The sequence below is a fragment of the Bombina bombina genome, chromosome 4 (genome assembly GCF_027579735.1).
Source record: "Bombina bombina isolate aBomBom1 chromosome 4, aBomBom1.pri, whole genome shotgun sequence".
Classification (NCBI taxonomy): domain Eukaryota; kingdom Metazoa; phylum Chordata; class Amphibia; order Anura; family Bombinatoridae; genus Bombina; species Bombina bombina.
Window position 1 is genome coordinate 1003198367 of NC_069502.1, and position 19386 is coordinate 1003217752.

The 19386-nt window shown below is 40.4% G+C and overlaps 1 protein-coding gene across 3 annotated transcripts in view; it reads left to right on the forward strand.

The window, feature by feature from the left end:
* Positions 1-19386, forward strand: part of AFTPH (aftiphilin) — a 272901-nt gene that overhangs the window by 85622 nt on the left and 167893 nt on the right. For all 3 annotated transcript variants that reach the window (XM_053712089.1, XM_053712087.1, XM_053712088.1), the window contains exon 2: positions 6138-7903. In XM_053712089.1, coding sequence (XP_053568064.1) covers positions 6176-7903 — 1728 coding nt within the window. In that variant the 5' untranslated portion in view covers positions 6138-6175. The remainder of the gene's footprint in view (positions 1-6137; positions 7904-19386) is intronic.

Below are 19386 nucleotides of genomic sequence, written 5' to 3' on the forward strand. Positions count from 1 at the left end.
ACTTGCAATTCGGCTCAGTCCTGTAATAAATCCAAGCAGAATAAGAAGCCCACTGAAAACAAATCGGCATGAAGGGGCAGCCTCCGATCCGGGATCGGATCGTGTAGGGGGCAGACTGTTTTTTTTTTCAGACGCCTGGTTCAAGGACATACAGAATCCGTGGGTCCTGGAGGTGGTATCTCAGGGATGCAAGATAGGCTTCAAATCTCATGCGCCAAGGGGCAGAATCCTTCTCTCGAATTTTTCTACCAGACAAGAAAAGAGGGATGCCTTTTTAGGGTGCGTTCGGGATCTATCCTCCTTATGAGTTGTTGTCCCGGTGCCTATCGAAGAAAGAGGTTTAGGGTTTTATTCAAACCTTTTTGTGGTCCCAAAGAAGGAGGGAACTTTCCGCCCAATTCTGGACCTAAAGTGCTTAAACAAATTTCTCAGTGTCCCCCTTCTTTCAAAATGGAGACGATAAGGTCCATCCTTCTTTTAATTCAGGAAGGGCAGTTTATGACCACTATAGATCTGAATGATGCTTACCTTCATGTTCCAATCCACAGGGAACACTTTCAGTTCCTGAGGTTTGCATTCCTGGACCAGCACCTCCAGTTCATTGCCCTTCCGTTTGGCCTAGCTACTGCTCCAAGTATATATATTTTTTTTTTTTTTTCAAATGCTTTATTGAACGTTGTCAAAGAGATACATAGAAAAAGCATAAAGAAATCTCACAACTTGACTTTGTTTGATATAGGGGAAAAAAGGAGAAGAAAAAACAAAAAACAAAAACAAAATCAAGAAACAAAGAAAATAGAGAAAAAATGCAAATGTAAATTCAGCTTCATTATAATTATTCTAGTATGGTCATAGTGATTAACCTCGAGGTTGGTTATGATAGTTGGATTAGGTGTGAAGTACCGTTCAGCCAATATCAAAGAGTAAGAAATAACTATGTCTTGGAGGATGTGAACCTCCACATTGATGTAATGAATTGACCCTACTGTATGTATGCAGTAAGAAAGTTAGGTTTATAAGAGTCAGAAGTGGGTGTGTCTTTGTGCGGTCCAGTTCAAGAGGTGTGCAAGAGGGTAGGTACTTACCGGCTATTGACATATTCCTCCCATAGGAAAGATATGTTGTGGAAATCATCAATTCGTTTAGTTTGTGCGTAGTGGTATTTCTCCAGCTGGAGGTAGTGAGTGACTTTAGTTTTCCAAACTACCAGAGATGGTAGGTTTGTCTTCTTCCAGTTAAGTGGGATTAGTCTCTTGGCTGAATTGACCATGATAGTGACAAGTGTTTGTTTCAGTTTGCACTTGATTTTAGGGAATTTGTTGAAAAGAAAAACCCAGGGTGTGAAGGGGAGCGGTGTGCCTAATGCTTTTTCGAATTCTGGTTTAAGGGAGCGCCAGTAGGATGAGACTATCGGGCAATTCCACCAAATGTGCGCAGAGGTTGCTATTTCTCCGCAGTCTCTCCAGCACATGGCGGTCGTGTTGGGAAATAATTGATGTAGCCTAATGGGGGTATAATACCAGCGGCTTAATAGCTTCAGGTTCATCTCTAACGTTGAGATGGACGATGAGGCTTTCGTCATCTGCTGGAAAATGGTTGTCCATTCTGTATAGTCTAAGGTGGTTGCTAAGTCTGTCTCCCATTTGGCAACATATGTGGGGGGAGTTGAGTGGGATACTTGTGATAGCAATTTATACGCAAGAGATAGGATTCCCCTGTGTGGGGACGAATGGAAGCATATTGCTTCAAATTGGGAGAGTTGTCTCTGCAGGTGGGATTGAAGTGGGTGTGTGGATAGGTAGTGTTTCAACTGAGTGAAAGCGTACCAATTTTGGAAATGCATCCCAAGAATATCGCATATTGCCTGTTGTGGTTGAGTTTCTTTACCCTTATATAACAGGTGATGTGGGGCTGAGCTATGTATAAAGGGGGTGGGGTGGGCTGTGGCAACTGTCTTTATCATTGATGAGAACGGCGTGTTTTTGCTGACCGGTGTCAGGGGGGAACATGTGGTGGAGATTTTAGGGTGCTTCTGGAGTATTTTGTCCCACTGTCTGAAGGTTTCATGTACTAATCTAGGGGTGGTATGTGATAGTTTGCGTTGGGTATTGGGGAGCCAGCAGTTCCCGCACAGGTAGTGTTTATCAGAAAGTGTCTGCTCTAATTGAATCCACTCTTTGTTCATGTTGTGTTTGCACCAGTCCACAATACGTGTTAGGAAAACTGCCTGTCTATAACGCATCAAGTTTGGGGCTCCGATCCCTCCCAACTCCTTTGGGCGATATAGGGTGGAGGTGGCAATACGAGGCCTTTTGTGGGACCATATGAAACTGTTAATTTGTTTTTGCAAGGAGAATAACAGATGTTCAGGAATGGGAATCGGGAGGGTTTGCAGAAGGTATAGGATTTTAGGTAGTATGATCATCATAGTTTAGAGATATTATGGTTTCCACCGATGGTGAAACATAAACTCCTAAATATTTGATGGCTTGGGGTTGTATGCGGAAGTGGTATCGTTGTTGGATTCTATTTATTACATTTTGGTGTAGGTGAGTGGCCAGTAGTTCGGATTTTGAGATATTGATTTTGAAATTGGAATGTAGACCATATGTTTCCAGGGCTTGCATCAGCGGAGGTATGCTCCAAGTATCTTTACAAAGGTTCTGGGGGTTCTTCTAGCCATTGCCAGAACTCAGGGTATTGCAGAAACCATCCTTTTGTCTTGCAGAAGAATTCTCGGAGTCCCTTCTCAATCATCTTCGATCACATGGATGGAAGATAAACTTGGAAAATAGTTCTCTTATTCCAAGTACCAGGGTGGAATTCCTGAGTACTACAATAGACTCTATATCCATGAGGATATTTTTAACAGACCAGAGACATTGCAAGCTAACTTTGGCATGTCTTGCCCTCCGGACCTCCTTGAATCCCTCTGTGGCTCAGTGTATGGTGGTGATTGGTCTCATGATGTCCCGCATGGACATCATTCCTTTTGCCAGGTTCCGTCTCAGACCTTTACAACTGTGCATACTGAGGCAGTGGAACGGCAATAATTTAGATCCGTCTCAACAGATTGTATTAGACAGCCAGTCGAGAGAATCGCTCTCTTGGCGGCTTTGTGCAGATCATCTGTCCCGAGTTACGTGCTTCTTAGGACCATCCTGGGATATTGTGACTACGGACGCAAGCATACCTGTTTGGGGTGCCAGGAAGGCACATGGGTTGTGGACTCAGGATTAGTCCTCCCTCCCAATCAATATTTTGGAACTACGGCAATTTTCAAGGCCTTGAAGGCTTGGCCACTTCTGGGTTTGTCCCAGTTTATCAGATTCCAATCAAACAATATAACCTCGGCGGCTTACATCAACCATCAGGGGGGAACGAGAAGTTCATTGGAGATGAAGGAAGTATCTCAGATTCTGGAGTGGGCGGAGGCCCCACAGCTGTTCTCTGTAAGTGGTCCACATTCCGGGTGTAGACAACTGGGAGGCGGATTTTCTCAGCAGGCAATCCTTTCATCCAGGGGAATGGTCCCTCCATCCCTAGGTGTTTGCAGAGATATGCAGCAAGTGGGGGACGCCGGAAATGGATCTCATGGCGTCCTGTCTCAATATCAAGCTACCCAGGTACGGGTCGAGGGATCCCCTGGAGGTTCAAACTCATATTTTATTTCCTCCATTACCGCTTTTTCCTCGAGTGGTGGCCCTCATCAAGCAGGAGCGGGTATCAGTAATCCTGATTGCTCCATCGTAGCCGCAAAGGACGTGGTTCGCAGATCTTGTGGGGATGTCCTCATCTCCTCCGTGGAAGTTACCTTGTTGCAGAGACCTGCTGATACAAGGTCCATTTGTTCATCAAAATCTAGATTCTCTGAGGCTGACTGCGTGGAGATTGAGCCCTTAGTCTTAGCCAAGAGAGGTTTCTCTGAAAGTGTCATTGATACTCTTATTCAAGCTTGTAAGCCAGTTACTCAGCGTATCTACCACATGGTGTGGAGGACCTACTTATTCTGGTGCGAAGAGTGTGGTTTTCCTGGCACAGAGTTAAGTTTGCCAGGATCTTATCTTTTCTCCAGGATGGGCTGGAGAAGGGCCTTTCTGCTAGTTCCCTGAGGGGACAGATTTCGGCCCTGTCTGTTTTATTGCACAAGAGATTGGCTGAGCTTCCAGATGTGCAGTCCTTTGTTTAGGCTCTGATTAGGATCAGACCTGTGTTTAGATCTGGGACTCCTCCTTGGAGCCTAAATCTTGTTCTTCAGGTTTTGCAACAGGTTCAGTTTGAGCCTCTGCATTCTGTTGACATTAAATTGTTATCTTGGAAGGTTCTCTTTTTATTGGCTATTGCCTCTGCACGCAGAGTTTCTGAGATCTCTGCTTTGCAATGTGAGCCCCCTTATCTGATTTTTCATGCAGATTTACATACTAAATAAGGTTTTCTTCCTAAAGCTGTGTCAGATCGCAACATCAATCAGGTGATTGTGGTTCCTTCCTTTTGTCCTAATCTTTCTTTATCGAAGGAACGCTTACTTCACAATTTGGATGTGGTTCGCGCCTTGAAGTTCTATCTTCAGGCTACTAAGGAGTTTAGACAAACTTCCTCTTTGTTTGTAGTCTATTTGGGGAAGCGTAAGGGGCAGAAGGCTACTTCAACTTCCCTATCTTTTTGGTTAAGGAGTGTCATCCACTTATCTTACGAGACAGCGGGACATCGTCCTCCTGAGAGGATAACGGCTCATTCCACTAGAGCAGTGGCTTTCTCTTGGGCCTTTAAGAACGAGGCCTCTGTGGATCAGATTTCTAAGGCGGCTACCTGGTCTTCCTTTCATACTTTTTCAAAATTTTACAAGTTTGATGCTTCGGCATCTTTTGGGAGAAAAATTTTGCAGGCTTTGGTGCCCTCAGATTAGGGTCTGCCTTTTTTCCCCCTCTCATTATTCATTCAGTGTCCTCTGGAGCTTGGGTATTGCATTTCCCAACAGTAAGGAATAACGCAGTGGACTCTCCCTATCTTTGGAAGGAAAACCTAATTTATGCTTATCAGATAAATTATTTTCCTTCCGGATAGGGAGAGTCCACGGCTTCCGCACATTTTTTCTTGTCTATGGTTGGTCCCCTATTATTTATTTTATCTTCTGGCTCCATTTATACCCTAATGTTTTTCCTACTTTTCCTTGTTCCCTTTGGCAGAATGACTGGGGTAATGAGTAAGTGGGAGGGATATTTAAGCCTTTGGCTGGGGTGTCTTTGCCTCCTCCTGGTGGCCAGGTGTTGTATTTCCCAACAGTAAGGAATGAAGCCGTGGACTCTCCCTATCCGGAAGGAAAGGAATTTATCTGGTAAGCATAAATTATGTTTTTATTTGATTTTCACAACAGGAGACTGCTAGTTCATGTGTGTCATATAGATAACATTGTACTCCTGTGGGTTGTGGATGATACTGCACTAATTGGCTAAAATGCAAGTCAATAGATCATAAATAAAGTCATGTGTCATGTCAGTAAAATCAGCTCTGTGGTGTGCCTATTGAGGGCTATTACAAGTGGAGCACTAATTTATCGCACCCTATGTGGGCGCGCAATAAATAACCAGCCATTACAAGCTCATGGTGGCAGTTAGCACTTATAAAATAAACTAGAGATCAGATCTCTTTTTAATTTTATAAATGGGCCCCAAATGTCCCCAAAATACAGTGTAGTGTGTTTTATTAAATAATAAAAATGGTACCATTTTTATTTTTTAATAAAATAACTGCACTAGGCAGTATTTTGGTGTAAAGTTGTCTGGAGTGTGGTGTTAGAAAGAAAAAAAATTGTCACGGTTTTCCCAGTAAATATATATGTATATGCCTATATACATATATTTATGTGTATATACTGCTGCCCATAGCTGTGCGACTTACTTACTTTGCTGTGCTAGTTCTCATGCCATGTTTCACGTCATGAGAGTAAAGCTCCCATTGAATCCTATAGAAGTGCACTCTCGTGAGCGCATTGCTTCCCAGCAATGCAAACGCGAGCTTGCGCCACTTATAATCTGGCCCTAAATAGGTCCTGGGGAGAACATTGTGTGTGTGTGTGTGTATATTACTATTTATTTTAATGACACTCTAACTCTTTTTTTTTTTTTTTTTTTATATAGGTGTAGTCTTGCCTTTGTAAAATACAAGTACCAAAAGTATGGAGCCTGAAATTATCCGAATGTATTCTTCATCCCCTCCTCCACTTGATAATGTTGCTGATGATGATGACGAAGATGAGTTTGGAGAATTTGGGGGCTTTTCTACAGTTAATAACTCCGGTTTTGCAGATTTTAGCCCTGGTAATTATCCTCAAGAGGACTTTTTACACTCTAAACATTTCATGCCAATTCATGATTACGCTGATAATGTAAATAACTTTAGTAGCCTTAATTCAATTAATGAAAAAGAGAACTTTAGTGACCATACTGGTTCTAAGAAGGGCTCTTCCAACGTGTGCGAAACAAATATCAGCAATGATGCAATCCAGTTTAATGCTGCTGCAGTTGAAATTAAAGGGAGCACAGGAGAGAAGGTGAAGACGGTTGATATCCATATAAATTCAGAAAGCAATGGTACTGAAGTCAATAGCAGATGCCAGGAACAACCTGTTAACACCTGTAATGGTGAGAAACTACACTGTCTGGAGAATCTCACAAATGGGTTTGCAGTGGAAGATTCTGTTAACCCTCAGGGAATAGATGATCTGGACAGCGTCAGCAATTCAAAGGGATTTAATACTAATAGAGTGCACAGTCCGGGCTTAACTTTAGACTTTACACCTAGTCCTAGTGAGGACTTTGCAGACTTTTCCTCATTTTCAGTGCCCATAGAAGATGGAGAACTTAACATTCAAACTGAATTTTCTGATGGATCGACTAGTATTAAAACTAACTGTACAGTAAGTAGAGTTGATGATTATTGCCACTTTGAAACTCATGTACCTAGTGAAATAGGTGATGAACCTATTGATCAGGTTCTTAGTAATTGCACTTCAAAAACACACACAGTTATTGAAAACAACGAGCCTCCTAAAAATGTCTCCCTTACGCCAGATATCAACACATCTGTCAGTGTTACTTTTCCTCCAGGGGATGTTGTTACAGGAGACTTTGTTGGTATTGCACAATTTAGTGAAAATGATGAGGAAGAAATGTTACAATCTGCTGATGGAATTAGTTTGTGTGTACCTGACAATTTGGAAGGTATTAAAAACATTGAGCATTGTTTAAGAATGGAAAATAACAATTTTAAAAATGAGTTATCCAATATTTCGGATAGCCAAAGATTGAGTAAAAGTGTCCCTTCAGTTCACCCTGATGATGTCTCATTTGGAAATTTTGACGGTAATATTGAAGATCTGCCATCATTTACAGACCAGAGTAAATCAGATGATTTATTCAAAGACAACGTATCACCAGATATGATTGTAAATGAATTAAATGATGATTTTTGTGAATTTGAAGATACAAATGTTACTTTTCAAGAAGACCTACACCATATTTCAAATGAAAGGTTGGTGTTTCATAGCTCAGGTGACAAATATCTGGATACAGAACATAATGAGGGCTCTGTTTCCTTAGTGAACAATGATGGTTCCAGTACTTTTCAAGACACTGATGATTTTGCGGACTTCAGTTCTGCTAATAACACTAATCCAGTTTCAGAGTGGAAAGCATTTGATAATGACCAGTCAGAGACAACTTGGACTGCATTTGATGAAAAAAAGGTAGACCACTTACCTACGGAGGCTGATTCTTGGACAACGGGTGATAATCATGACCAGGTTCTATCTGTGGAAAATGTAACACTGGAAAATGTACCTTTGTCTACTATTCAGGAAGCTGGATCTCATTTGGTTTCTGAAGGATTATCTTCAACCTCTCAGGTAAAAAAAACTTTTAAAATTTTCCTTTTAGATCATAAATGTTTGCTAACCTTGGAGACTTTTTAAATACTTTCTGAGAAAAATGTGGTTTTAATCAATAAGTTGACTTTTAATAGATATAGAATGCAATTCTTTTTTTTAACATTAAGCTGTTTTCTTCTTAAATATATTAAAAATATTATTAGAAAAATTAAAATGTGAGACTGTAAAAAACATTTTACAGTGGATGAAAGGCCTACTACAAGCCACAGTGTCTCGCACCCACTGTGAAATTTGTTGACATTATTGAATGACAATATATTAATTTGGAATTTGGGAGAAATGTTGTCAGTGGTTTATAGAATAAAACAAAAATGTTCATTTCTTTCATGTAATTGGCAAGAGTCCATGAGCTAGTGACGTATGGGATATACAATCCTACCAGGTGGTGAAGCAAGTTTGTGCTAAGATTTCTACGTTGACATGAGCTTCTCTGCATTTTGAAGCCCGATTCCTCTCAGAGTACAGCGAATGTCAGAGGGATGTGAAGGGAGTATCACCTATTGAATGCAATGATTTCCCTAATGGGGGTCTATTTCATAGGTTCTCTGTTATCGGTCGTAGAGATTCATCTCCTACCTCCCTTTTCAGATCGACGATATACTCTCATATACCATTACCTCTACTGATAACTGTTTCAGTACTGGTTTAGCTATATGCTATATGTGGAGGGGTGTCTTTTGGTAAGTATGTTTTTTATTACTTAAGACACCCCAGCTATGGTTTGGCACTTTATGCTTTTATGTAAAGTTCTAAATATATATATTGTACTTATATTTGCCATGAGTCAGGTTCATGTATTTCCTTGTGCAGACTGTCAGTTTCATATTTGGGAAAAATAAACATATTAAGAAATATTTTTTCTTACCTGGGGTTTTAGTCTTTTTTTCTGATTGACTACTTTTTTCTTACAAATTGCGGGCAGTACTAGGCTCACGGATGCGCCAAATGCTAGACTTTATTGCGTCATTCTTGGCGTGAGAATTTTTTTGGCGTGAAAGTACGTCCGTTGATGCAAGTTCGTTATTTCCAGCGTCGTAGTTGATGCCGAGTCTTACACATGGTTGCGTCGTTAGTGACGCAAGTGTGTCATTTGCGGATGTTGTTGGCGCCCAAAAATTTTCTCTGTTACGTTGTGCGTCATACTTGGCGCCAAATTTTTCATTTATGTATTACCGCATTGCTATTTGCCTCTTGCCTTTTTCTATGTCAGAGGGCTACGCTCTTTGCATTTTTTCCCATTCCTGAAACTGTTATATAAGGAAATTGATAATTTTGCTTTATATGTTGTTTTTTCTTTTACATTTTGCAAGATGTCTCAATCTGATCCTGCCTCAGAAGTATCTGTTGGAAATTTGCTGCCTGACATCGGTTCTACCAAAGCTAAGTGCATTTGTTGTAAGATTGTGGAAATTATATCTCTGAATGTCATTTGTAATAGTTGTCATGATAAACTTTTACATGCAGAGAATGTATCCATCAGTAATAGTACATTGCCAGTTGCAGTTCTTTCAACTTCTAATGTACATGATATACCTATGAATTTTAAAGAATTTGTTACTGATTCTATTCAGAAGGCTTTGTCTGCATTTCCGCCTTCTAATAAACGTAAAAGGTCTTTTAAAACTTCTCATAAAGTTGATGAAATTTCAAATGACTCACAACGTAATGACTTATCCTCCTCTGATGAGGATTTATCTGATTCAGAAGATCCTTCCTCAGATATTGACACTGACAAATCTACTTATTTGTTCAAAATAGAGTATATTCGTTCTTTGTTAAAAGAAGTGTTAATTACTTTGGATATTGAGGAAGCTAGTCCTCTTGACATTAAAACTAGTAAACGTTTAAATGCTGTTTTTAAACCTCCTGTGGTTACTCCAGAGGTTTTTTCCTATTCCTGATGCTCTTTCTGATATGATTTCTAAGTAATGGAATAAGCCAGGTACTCCTTTATATTCCTTCTTCAAGGTTTAAAAAATTGTATCCTTTACCAGCAATTTCTATAGAGTTTTGGGAAAAGATCCCCAAAGTTGATGGGGCTATTTCTACTCTTGCTAAATGTACCACTATTCCTATGGAAGATAGTACTTCTTTTAAAGATCCTTTAGATAGGAAACTTGAATCCTATCTAAGGAAAGCCTATTAATATTCAGGTCATCTTCTCAGGCCTGCAGTTTCTTTGGGTGATGTTGCGGCTGCACCAACTTTTTGGTTGGAGAATTTAGCGCAACAATAATTGGATTCGGACATATCTGGCATTATTCGCTTACTGCAACATGCTAATCATTTTATTTGTGATGCCATTTTTTATATTATCAAAATTGATGTTAGATCCATGTCTTTAGCTATTTTAGCTAGAAGAGCTTTATGGCTTAAATCTTGGAATGCTGATATGACATCTACGTCTAGATTATTATCTCTTTCTTTCCAAGGTAATCATTTATTTGGTTCTCAGTTGGATTCTATTATTTCAACTTTTACTGTAGGAAAGGGTTTTTTTCTGCCTCAGGATAAAAAAACCTAAGGGTAAATCCTAAGGCTTCTAACCGTTTTCGTTCCTTTTGTCAAAATAAGGAACAAAAATCTAATCCTTCCCCCAAGGAATCTGTTTCCAATTGGAAGCCTTCCTCAAATTGGAATAAATCCAAGCCTTTTAAGAAACCAAAGTCAGCCCCTAAGTCCGCATGAAGGTGCGGCCCTCATTCCAGCTCAGCTGTTAGGGGGCAGGTTAAGGTTTTTTCAAGGATATTTGGATAAATTCTGTCCAAAATCAATGGAGTCAGAGCATTGTCTCTCAAGGATATCGAATAGGATTCAGAGTAAGACCTCATGTGAAGATTTTTTCTCTCACGTATCCCAGCAAATCCAGTAAAAGCTCAGGCTTTCCTGAAGTGTGTTTCAGACCTGGAGTCTTCAGGGCTAATCATGCCGGTTCCTTTTCAGGAACAAGGTCTGGGGTTTTATTCAAATTTATTCATTGTCCCAAAGAAGGAAAATTGATTCAGACCAGTTCTGGATCTGAAAATGTTGAATCGTTATGTAAGAGTACCAACTTTCAAGATGGTGACTATAAGGACTATTCTGACTTTTGTTCAGCAAGGACATTATATGTCTACAATAGACTTGCAGGATGCATAACTTCATATTCCGATTCATCCAGAACATTTTCAGTTCCTGAGATTCTCTTTTCTAGACAAGCATTACCAATTTGTTGCTCTTCCATTTGGCCTAGCAACAGCTCCAAGAATCTTTTCAAAAGTTCTAGGCGCCCTACTCTCTGTAATCAGACAGCAGGGTATTGCGGTGTTTCCTTAATTGGACGATATCTTGGTACTAGCTCAGTCTTTACGTCCTGCAGAATCTCACACTAATCAACTAGTGTTGTTTCTTCAAAAACATGGTTGGAGGATCAATTTACCAAAGAGTTTCTTGATTCCTCAGACAAGGGTCACCTTTTTAGGCTTCCAGATAGATTCAGTGTACATGACTCTGTCTCTAACAGACAAGAGACATTTGAAATTGGTTGCAACCTGTCGGCACCTTCAGTCTCAGTCATTCCCTTCAGTGGCTATGTGCATGGAAGTTTTAGGCCTCATGACTGCAGCATCGGACGCAATTCCTTTTGCTCGTTTTCACATGAGACCTCTCCAGCTTTGTATGCTGAATCAATGGTGCAGGGATTATACAAAGATATCACAGTTAATATCCTTAAATCCCAATGTTCGACACTCTGACGTGGTGGTTAAATCACCAGTGTTTAGTTCAAGGGGCTTCCTTTGTTCGGCCAACCTGGACTGTGATCACTACAGACGCAAGTCTTTCAGGTTGGGGAGCTGTTTGGGGATCTCTGACAGCACAAGGGGTTTGGAAATCTCAAGAGGCGAGATTACCAATCAATATTTTAGAACTCCGTGCAATTCTCAGAGCTCTTCTGTTTTGGCCTCTGTTGAAGAGAGAACCGTTCATTTGCTTTCAGACAGACAATATCACAACTGTGGCATATGTCAATCATCAGGGTGGGACTCGCAGTCCTTAATCTATGAAAGAAGTATCTCAGATTCTTGCTTGGGCGGAATCCAGCTCCTGTCTAATCTCTGCGGTGCATATCCCAGGTGTAGACAATTGGGAGGCGGATTATCTCAGCCATCAGACTTTGCATCCAGGGGAGTGGTCTCTCCATCCAGATGTGTTTTTCTCAGATTGTTCAGATGTGGGGTCTTCCAGAGATAGATCTCATGGCCTCTCATCTAAACAAGAAACTTCCCAGATACCTGTCCAGGTCCAGGGATGTTCAGGCGGAAGCAGTGGATGCGCTGACACTTCCTTGGTGTTATCATCCTGCTTACATTTTCCCGCCTCTAGTTCTTCTTCCAAGAGTGATCTCCAAAATCATCATGGAACAATCGTTTGTGTTGCTGGTGGCTCCAGCATGGCCACACAGGTTCTTGTTCGGATGTCCAGTTGCCAACCTTTGCCACTTCCGTTAAGGCCGGACCTACTTTCTCAAGGTCCATTTTTCCATCAGGATCTCAAATCATTAAATTTGAAGGTATGGAAATTGAACGCTTAGTGCTAAGTCATAGAGGTTTCTCTTACTCAGTGATTAATACTATGTTACAAGCTTGTAAATCTGTCTCTAGAAAGATGTATTATCGAGTTTGGAAGACTTACATTTCATGGTGTTCTTCTCATAAATTTTCTTGGCATTATTTTAGAATTCCTAGAATTTTACAGTTTCTTCAGGATTTGGATAAAGGTTTGTCAGCAAGTTCCTTGAAGGGACAAATCTCTGCTCTTTCTGTTTTATTTCACAGAAAGATTGCTATACTTCCTGATATTCACTGTTTTGTACAGGCTTTAGTTCGTATTAAGCCTGTCATTAAATCAATTTCTCCTCCTTGGAGTCTTAATTTGGTTTTGAAGGCGTTACAGGCTCCTCCTTTTGAGCCTATACATTCTTTGGACATTAAACTAGTTTCTTGGAAAGTGTTGTTCCTTTTAGCTATCTCTTCTGCTAGAAGAGTTTCTGAGCTTTCTGCTCTTTCTTGTGAATCCCCTTTTCTGATTTTTCGTCAGGATAAGGCGGTTTTGTGGACTTCTTTTCAATTTTTACCTAAGGTTGTGAATTCTAACAACATTAGTAGAGAAATTGTTGTCCCTTCCTTGTATCCTAATCCTAAGAATTCTTTGGAAAGATCCTTACATTCTTTGGATGTGTTAAGAGTTTTGAAATATTATGTTGAAGCTACTAAATATTTCAGGAAGACTTCTAGTCTATTTGTTATATTTTCGTGTCCTAGGAAAGGTCAGAAGGCTTCTGCTATTTCCTTGGCTTCTTGGTTAAAGCTTTTTATTCATTTAGCTTATTTGGAGTCGGGTAAGACCCCGCCTCAGAGGATTACGGCTCATTCTACTAGATCAATCTCCACTTCGTGGGCTTTTAAGAATGAAGCTTCAGTTGATCAGATTTGCAAAGCAGGAACTTGGTCCTCTTTGCATACATTTACTAAATTCTACCGTTTTGATGTATTTGCTCCTTCAGAAGCAGTTTTTGGTAGAAAAGTTCTTCAGGCAGCTGTTTCAGTTTGATTCTTCTACTGATGTTTTAAGTTTTTCTTGTCATTATAGAATAAATTTATAATTTGGGTTGTGGATAATTTTTTCAGCGGAAAATGGCTGTTTTTTATTTTTATCCCTCCCTCTCTAGTGACTCTTGCGTGGAGTTCCACATCCTGGCTACTGATATCCCATACGTCACTAGCTCATAGACTCTTGCCAATTACATGAAAGAAAACACAATTAATGTTAGAACATACCTGATAAATTAATTTCTTTCATATTGGCAATAGTACATGAGGCCCACCCTTTTTTATGGTGGTTATGGTTTTTTTGTATAAAGCACAATTATTTCCAAATTCCTTTGTTGATGCTTTTTACTCCTTTCTTTATCACGCCACTACTTAGCTATTCGTTAAACTGAATTGTGGGTGTGGTGAGGGGCGTATTTATAGGATTTTGAGGTTTGGGAAACTTTGCCCCTCCTGGTAGGATTGTATATCCCATACGTCACTAGCTCATGGACTCTTGCCAATATGAAAGAAATGAATTTATCAGGTAAGTTCTTGCATAAATTATGTTTTTACTCAAACACATACCAATAAATAGTCAAACCACTTTTGCAGTGGTCTCTTAATTTTTTTCCAGAGCTGTATCTTTCTATCAATCTATCTATATATTGGTGTGCAATAGTGTGAGAGCTTTTACCTAGAATAGCATGTTTATGTAATGGTAGTGAGAGTGCACAAAATCCTATTTTTACAAATTGGAATACATCACCTGGCCACCAGGAGGAGGCAAAGACACCCCAACCAAAGTATTTAACCATCCCTGCTACTTCCCCTTCCCTCCCAGTAGCTATTTGCCTCTTCTAGAAGGTAGGCAGAGATAGAGGTGCTCTGCAGGATTTCTTTTTATGGAAACACTCCATGGATAGTTACTAGAAGAGAGGGTTAAGCAAGTTACAGCTGACCTTCTTGTAAATCTCTCAGAAGAGTTTAGTTCAACAGCAGCCTTGATTGTCCCAGGGAATTTCCCTAGTCTCTCTCAGTAGGCAAACTTATTTCTGTGTTTTCCATAACAGGCTGGTATGGAGCTGTCTGCTGGAACAGCAGAGAAGGTTTAGTCACTTTTAGCTTTCTCTTTTTTTCCCTACACAGGCTAGTTACCTAGTATATATTGGGGTACAAGGTGTTCATACATATGCACTGTAATGACCACCGTATCTCTTCTTTAATTGCTAGTGCCTTCACCTAAGGCAGAGCATGCTGTGATCTGAGATGTCATCACAGAAAACGCAGCATGTCTGCAGAAAGTACAGGACACATGCAGCAACTGTTAATGTTTTCAGTTTGCAGTGCTGCTCCACATCAGGCTGTTCTCTTCAAACAGAGCTGTGCTCTGTCTGCACTGTGTTTATTGTTGACTGGCCTTTCCCGGTCTGCAAAGCTGTGACTTGTGATGTTTTCTCTTGGTCATGTTAGACCAAGAGAAAATGGAAACAAACTTATTCAAGAGACATTTTAAAAACAAACTTTTTTTTTTGTTTTGTGTGTGTCTGCAGTCAATTTGCAATTTTCAACTGCTGAATTATTTTATAAAAAAAAGTTTAAAAATTGCTTTATTCTTTAGTTAATCAACACACTGCAATTGAGCTGGTTCTTTAATGTAAAACGCATAATTTAAAATTGAATTGTATTTCAAAAAGACCTGCAGAAAATTTTTCACTACAAAAAAATCTAATCACAGAAAGTGCAGAAAAGTTCTGTCTTTGGGGTGCCTGCATACAAAAGCGGTGAGTGTGTATTGTTATATTTCTAGTTTATTCTGTGTGTGCAGATAATAGACTAGAAGGATAAGAGAACTGTTGCGGCTGAGTGGCCAGACAAGTAGCCTTGTAAACAAGATGTTATGCTCCAGATGCTAAACAGTTTGTGTTCCGGTCTTATAATTGGGGACTGGTATATTTTTAACTCTGGCGATGACAGCATTGATCAAAACGGTGCTGTTCCATCAGCTGTCCTGTGGCAATGCACAGGCTAACACTTTCACGCCGCGGGACAGCTTTTTCCCCCTGCTACAGAGGCCTCTGCAAGGATCGCGGCACATCGCTAGCAAGAGCTCTTGCTTCTGACCACATCAACAGGAAGGGTGAGATGAACTGGAGAATTTTTGGTTTAATTTCTTAAAATCTTTACCCATTTGGCTAATGAAGGGGGATTGGCAGGGGTATTTTATTTATTAATCATTATTGCCCCACCCGTTTTATATCAGATACATGGGGGTATATTTATTGAAAGATCTGGCATGCTGCACACTTGTAGCCTTGGCTATGCACTGGGAGGTCCATTTTCATAATTCAGCTTAGGAGAAGGTTATTGGACCTCGAGCAGAAGGTGCATTGCGTTCTTGTAGTGCCTAGTAATCTTCTCTGCTTCCTTTCAAAATAGGAGCTCAATAAGCTTGGCTATAATGTCACAGGTAGCGTAGCACCACTGCATTTTCAGGAGATATGTTCCACTGCTAAGGGTTTTGTTGTGTGCTTCAATCCTGTTTCTGAATAAAAACAAACAAACAAAAAAGCAACTGCTGTGGCTCTTAATTCTAAGACTGCAGATTGGAAGTGAGCTGTAGCTGTGGTGTAGTGATAAATCACGCATTTACCTGACTGCAGTCTCTAAGGTTTAATTCAGTGGGATTTTTTTCCTGGGGTGGTCCCTTGGGTATTGACAAGTAGCTCAGTAGTCTAATGCACTTAACCCACAATTTCCTGTCACAGGTTAAATTCCCCATTAGGTTGGGGTGTTTTTTTCCTCATATTTTTGGTTCAAAGACCCTAGTCTATCTTCTTTACAGTTTGGTCTTACAATACTATGTGTGCACATGCAACTGCATTTTGCTATGTCTACAGGGGAATTTCAATCTCCCCGGTCTCAGCCAATCAGGCGCAGGCAGGGGGCGAGATTGCACGCTAGCGTAAAATAGCGCTTGTGTGCACCGCCACTAGATTGCTGCCCGTCATAGGCTAGTTGGGGCAGACAGGGGTGAATATGTCCGTCCCTGTCCGCCCTTGCTTGATGAATCGAGCCCCTAATACTTTATTTAAATAGCCTATAATAATTTTGGTGTATAATGCCTCTTTCTGTCCTTCTTATTGATGAGGTTATGTACTTGCTGTGGATTCTATAGTTCTCTTTCCTTCCTAAGGAGTCTATGGAATAGACTGGATTTTAATGTCAAGGTATTTAATTTAGATAGCGCATGCGGTTTTATTTGTTTTTTTTAAAGCAATTACTTTTTTGGGTCGCCATTCTCCAGCTGGGCATGTGCAGATATTCGTAGAATACGAAAGTCTCGCTTACAGAGGGGTATTTTTAAACTTTCCTGCCCAGCATGGTATGGTTTATATAGTCCAAATCTGTTTAAATGCCTCTAGCAAGTTTTTCTAGCTAACCAGCGTTACTGCTTTTATTCTGTTATCAGAATTTCTTATCTCAGCTGTTTCAGAGGTCATGGGAGCACCTCTTTTGCTCTATGGTATATGTTTCAGCCAGAGGTGTTGGGAGACCAGGTTCTCTCTTAGACATTGACCTGTCCAATTTTTATACTTCAGTTTTCCGTCTGAAGTTAGCGGTGATCTCTATTCTGAGGATGTTTCTCGAACTTGGATCTGGTTTCAGATTGATCATTCCGTTCTTTTCCTAGTTAGTCGTCCTTAAGTTCCAGGCTCGTAAACCAATTGACCTTGGTATTCCTCTGTGAGGATATTCAGAAGCACATTCTATGCTTCTAGCTGACAATCTCTATTATGTTTTCTTTCCTAAGATATGGTGAGTCCATAACGTCATCAATTACTGTTGGGAATATCACTCCTGGCCAGCCGGAGAAGGCAAAGCGCACCACAGCAAAGCTGTTAAGTATCACTCCCCTTCCCACAAATCCCAGTCATTCTCTTTGCCTCTGTCAATGTAGGAGGTAAGGTTTTGGTGTCTGAAGAAATTTGGATTTCTTTTTCTACGAGCAAGATTTGTTGGGCTCTAGCCGTTATCCACGTTAATTTCTTCAGTAGGGTAGTGCTGGCTTTAAAGCAGTAAGGAACTTGTAAGGTGGGCCTTGCTGCGTTTTCCTAACATTTTGCTGCCCTAGTATAGAAAGCCAGAGTAGGTTTACGCTGTTCTTTCTCTTTCTACAGGTCTCTCTGAGGAGTGGCATCCTCTCACACCGTGTAGGCTGTCCTCGTGACGGACGGCTAGATTACAGGTAAGTGCCTTTTTTGTCTTCTAGGTACTTTGGAAGATTGTTAAAGAGCTGCAATATTAAGGGACATTTATATCCTATAGAAAGGATATTTATGGCAGGGAGCAGGCACTTAATTTGTGAACAGAGACTGGGGTTTTTACTTTTATCAGACTTAAAGTATATACCTTTCGCTTGTTGGTGGGCAGTATTTGAGCTAAGCAAGCTTTTTGTTATGTCACAGTATTATCTAGACTTTAGCTGCTTCTGCGGAGCGCAGTTTTGGCAGCGGTTTAGTCTTTCACAGTTGCAGTTACAGAGGTGCTCTGTAAGACTTGTGTATACTTGCAGTGATCAAACATGAAAGACTCTGTGTTTGTTAACTGTATCTTTGATAATTGAGATGGGCTTTGAATTTATTGCCGGTTTTTGCATGTTATGTATGCCAGACATTGCGCAATAGGAGAATCCTTTGCTTTCTGCGCCACCTGTCTTCCGGCATTATAGAAAGCAGGGCAGGAAGAACGCTGAATTAATTGCTTAGCATATTTGGATTTTTGCCAGCAGAAATATCACGCGCTTGTGTTTTGCTGCACAGTAGATGAGTCGCATGTCTCGCCCTTCCGTTTTAATCTAGCGGAGCGGCATCTTTTTGGATGGTATTTCAGTTTGTACTCAATCGGCAGGAGAGCTCTGCCGTGTTTCCTTGGAAAAATTCTTCTTTCGGTCATGTTTGGACACTTTAGTTAGCTTAGGTGTAGGGTCACCTTTTGTTGGTTGTAACTAGCAGAGTGCTAGATTATTTCACAGACCAGAGTAGCCCAATCAGTGTTTAAGCATACATAACGTTCTGACATATTATCATATTAAGATAAGAAAACATGATAGGACAATCCTCCCTTATTTAAGTGAGAAGCAGGCAACACTCAATGCAGCTTAATGGCGCAATTAGGGCTTTGTAGAACTAAGAACCATTATTTGATATGTTAATTTTATGTCTATTTAGTCTATACTGTGTGCCTGATTGCCTGATGCTCTACTATGGGGTTTTCCTATTTCTTTTATACTCTGTGTAATTTTTTCTTATGTACACATTGTTCACCTTTACAATTCTGTGCTGCTTGCTTAGCTAGATTTTTCTAATTTATTGTTGTCCTTTGAACCCAATGTCTCTCAGAATGATGCTGTTCAGACAATGCCACAGCTTTCTCCTCAAACGTCCCAAGCCTTAATGGTGTCACATGCAGTGCCCTGCGGTTCCTCTTAATCTCCTGAAGGAGGTTATTTGCCTGCAGAAATGGGTGCAAAGCTATCTTCAGCGGTATCTGCGGCATTGTCTGCTTTTTCCTATGCTAAAGAGAAAATGCAAGAGGAAAATTTAAGATTCAGATAGTAAGGTTTCTGTTCCACCTACTACTACACAGGTTGCCCTTCCTCATAAGTCTGATGAGGAGGATATGCTGGTAGCCTCTGAGGGTGGCATCTCGGATTCGGACAGTATAATTCCTTCATCTGATGCTGAAGTAGTGACCTTCAGATTTAACCTTGAACACTTTCGTGTATTGTTCAGAAGGTTTTAGCTACCTTGGACGACTACGATACTCCTGTCATTGTCAACCCTAAAGAATATAGTACATTTAATATCCACT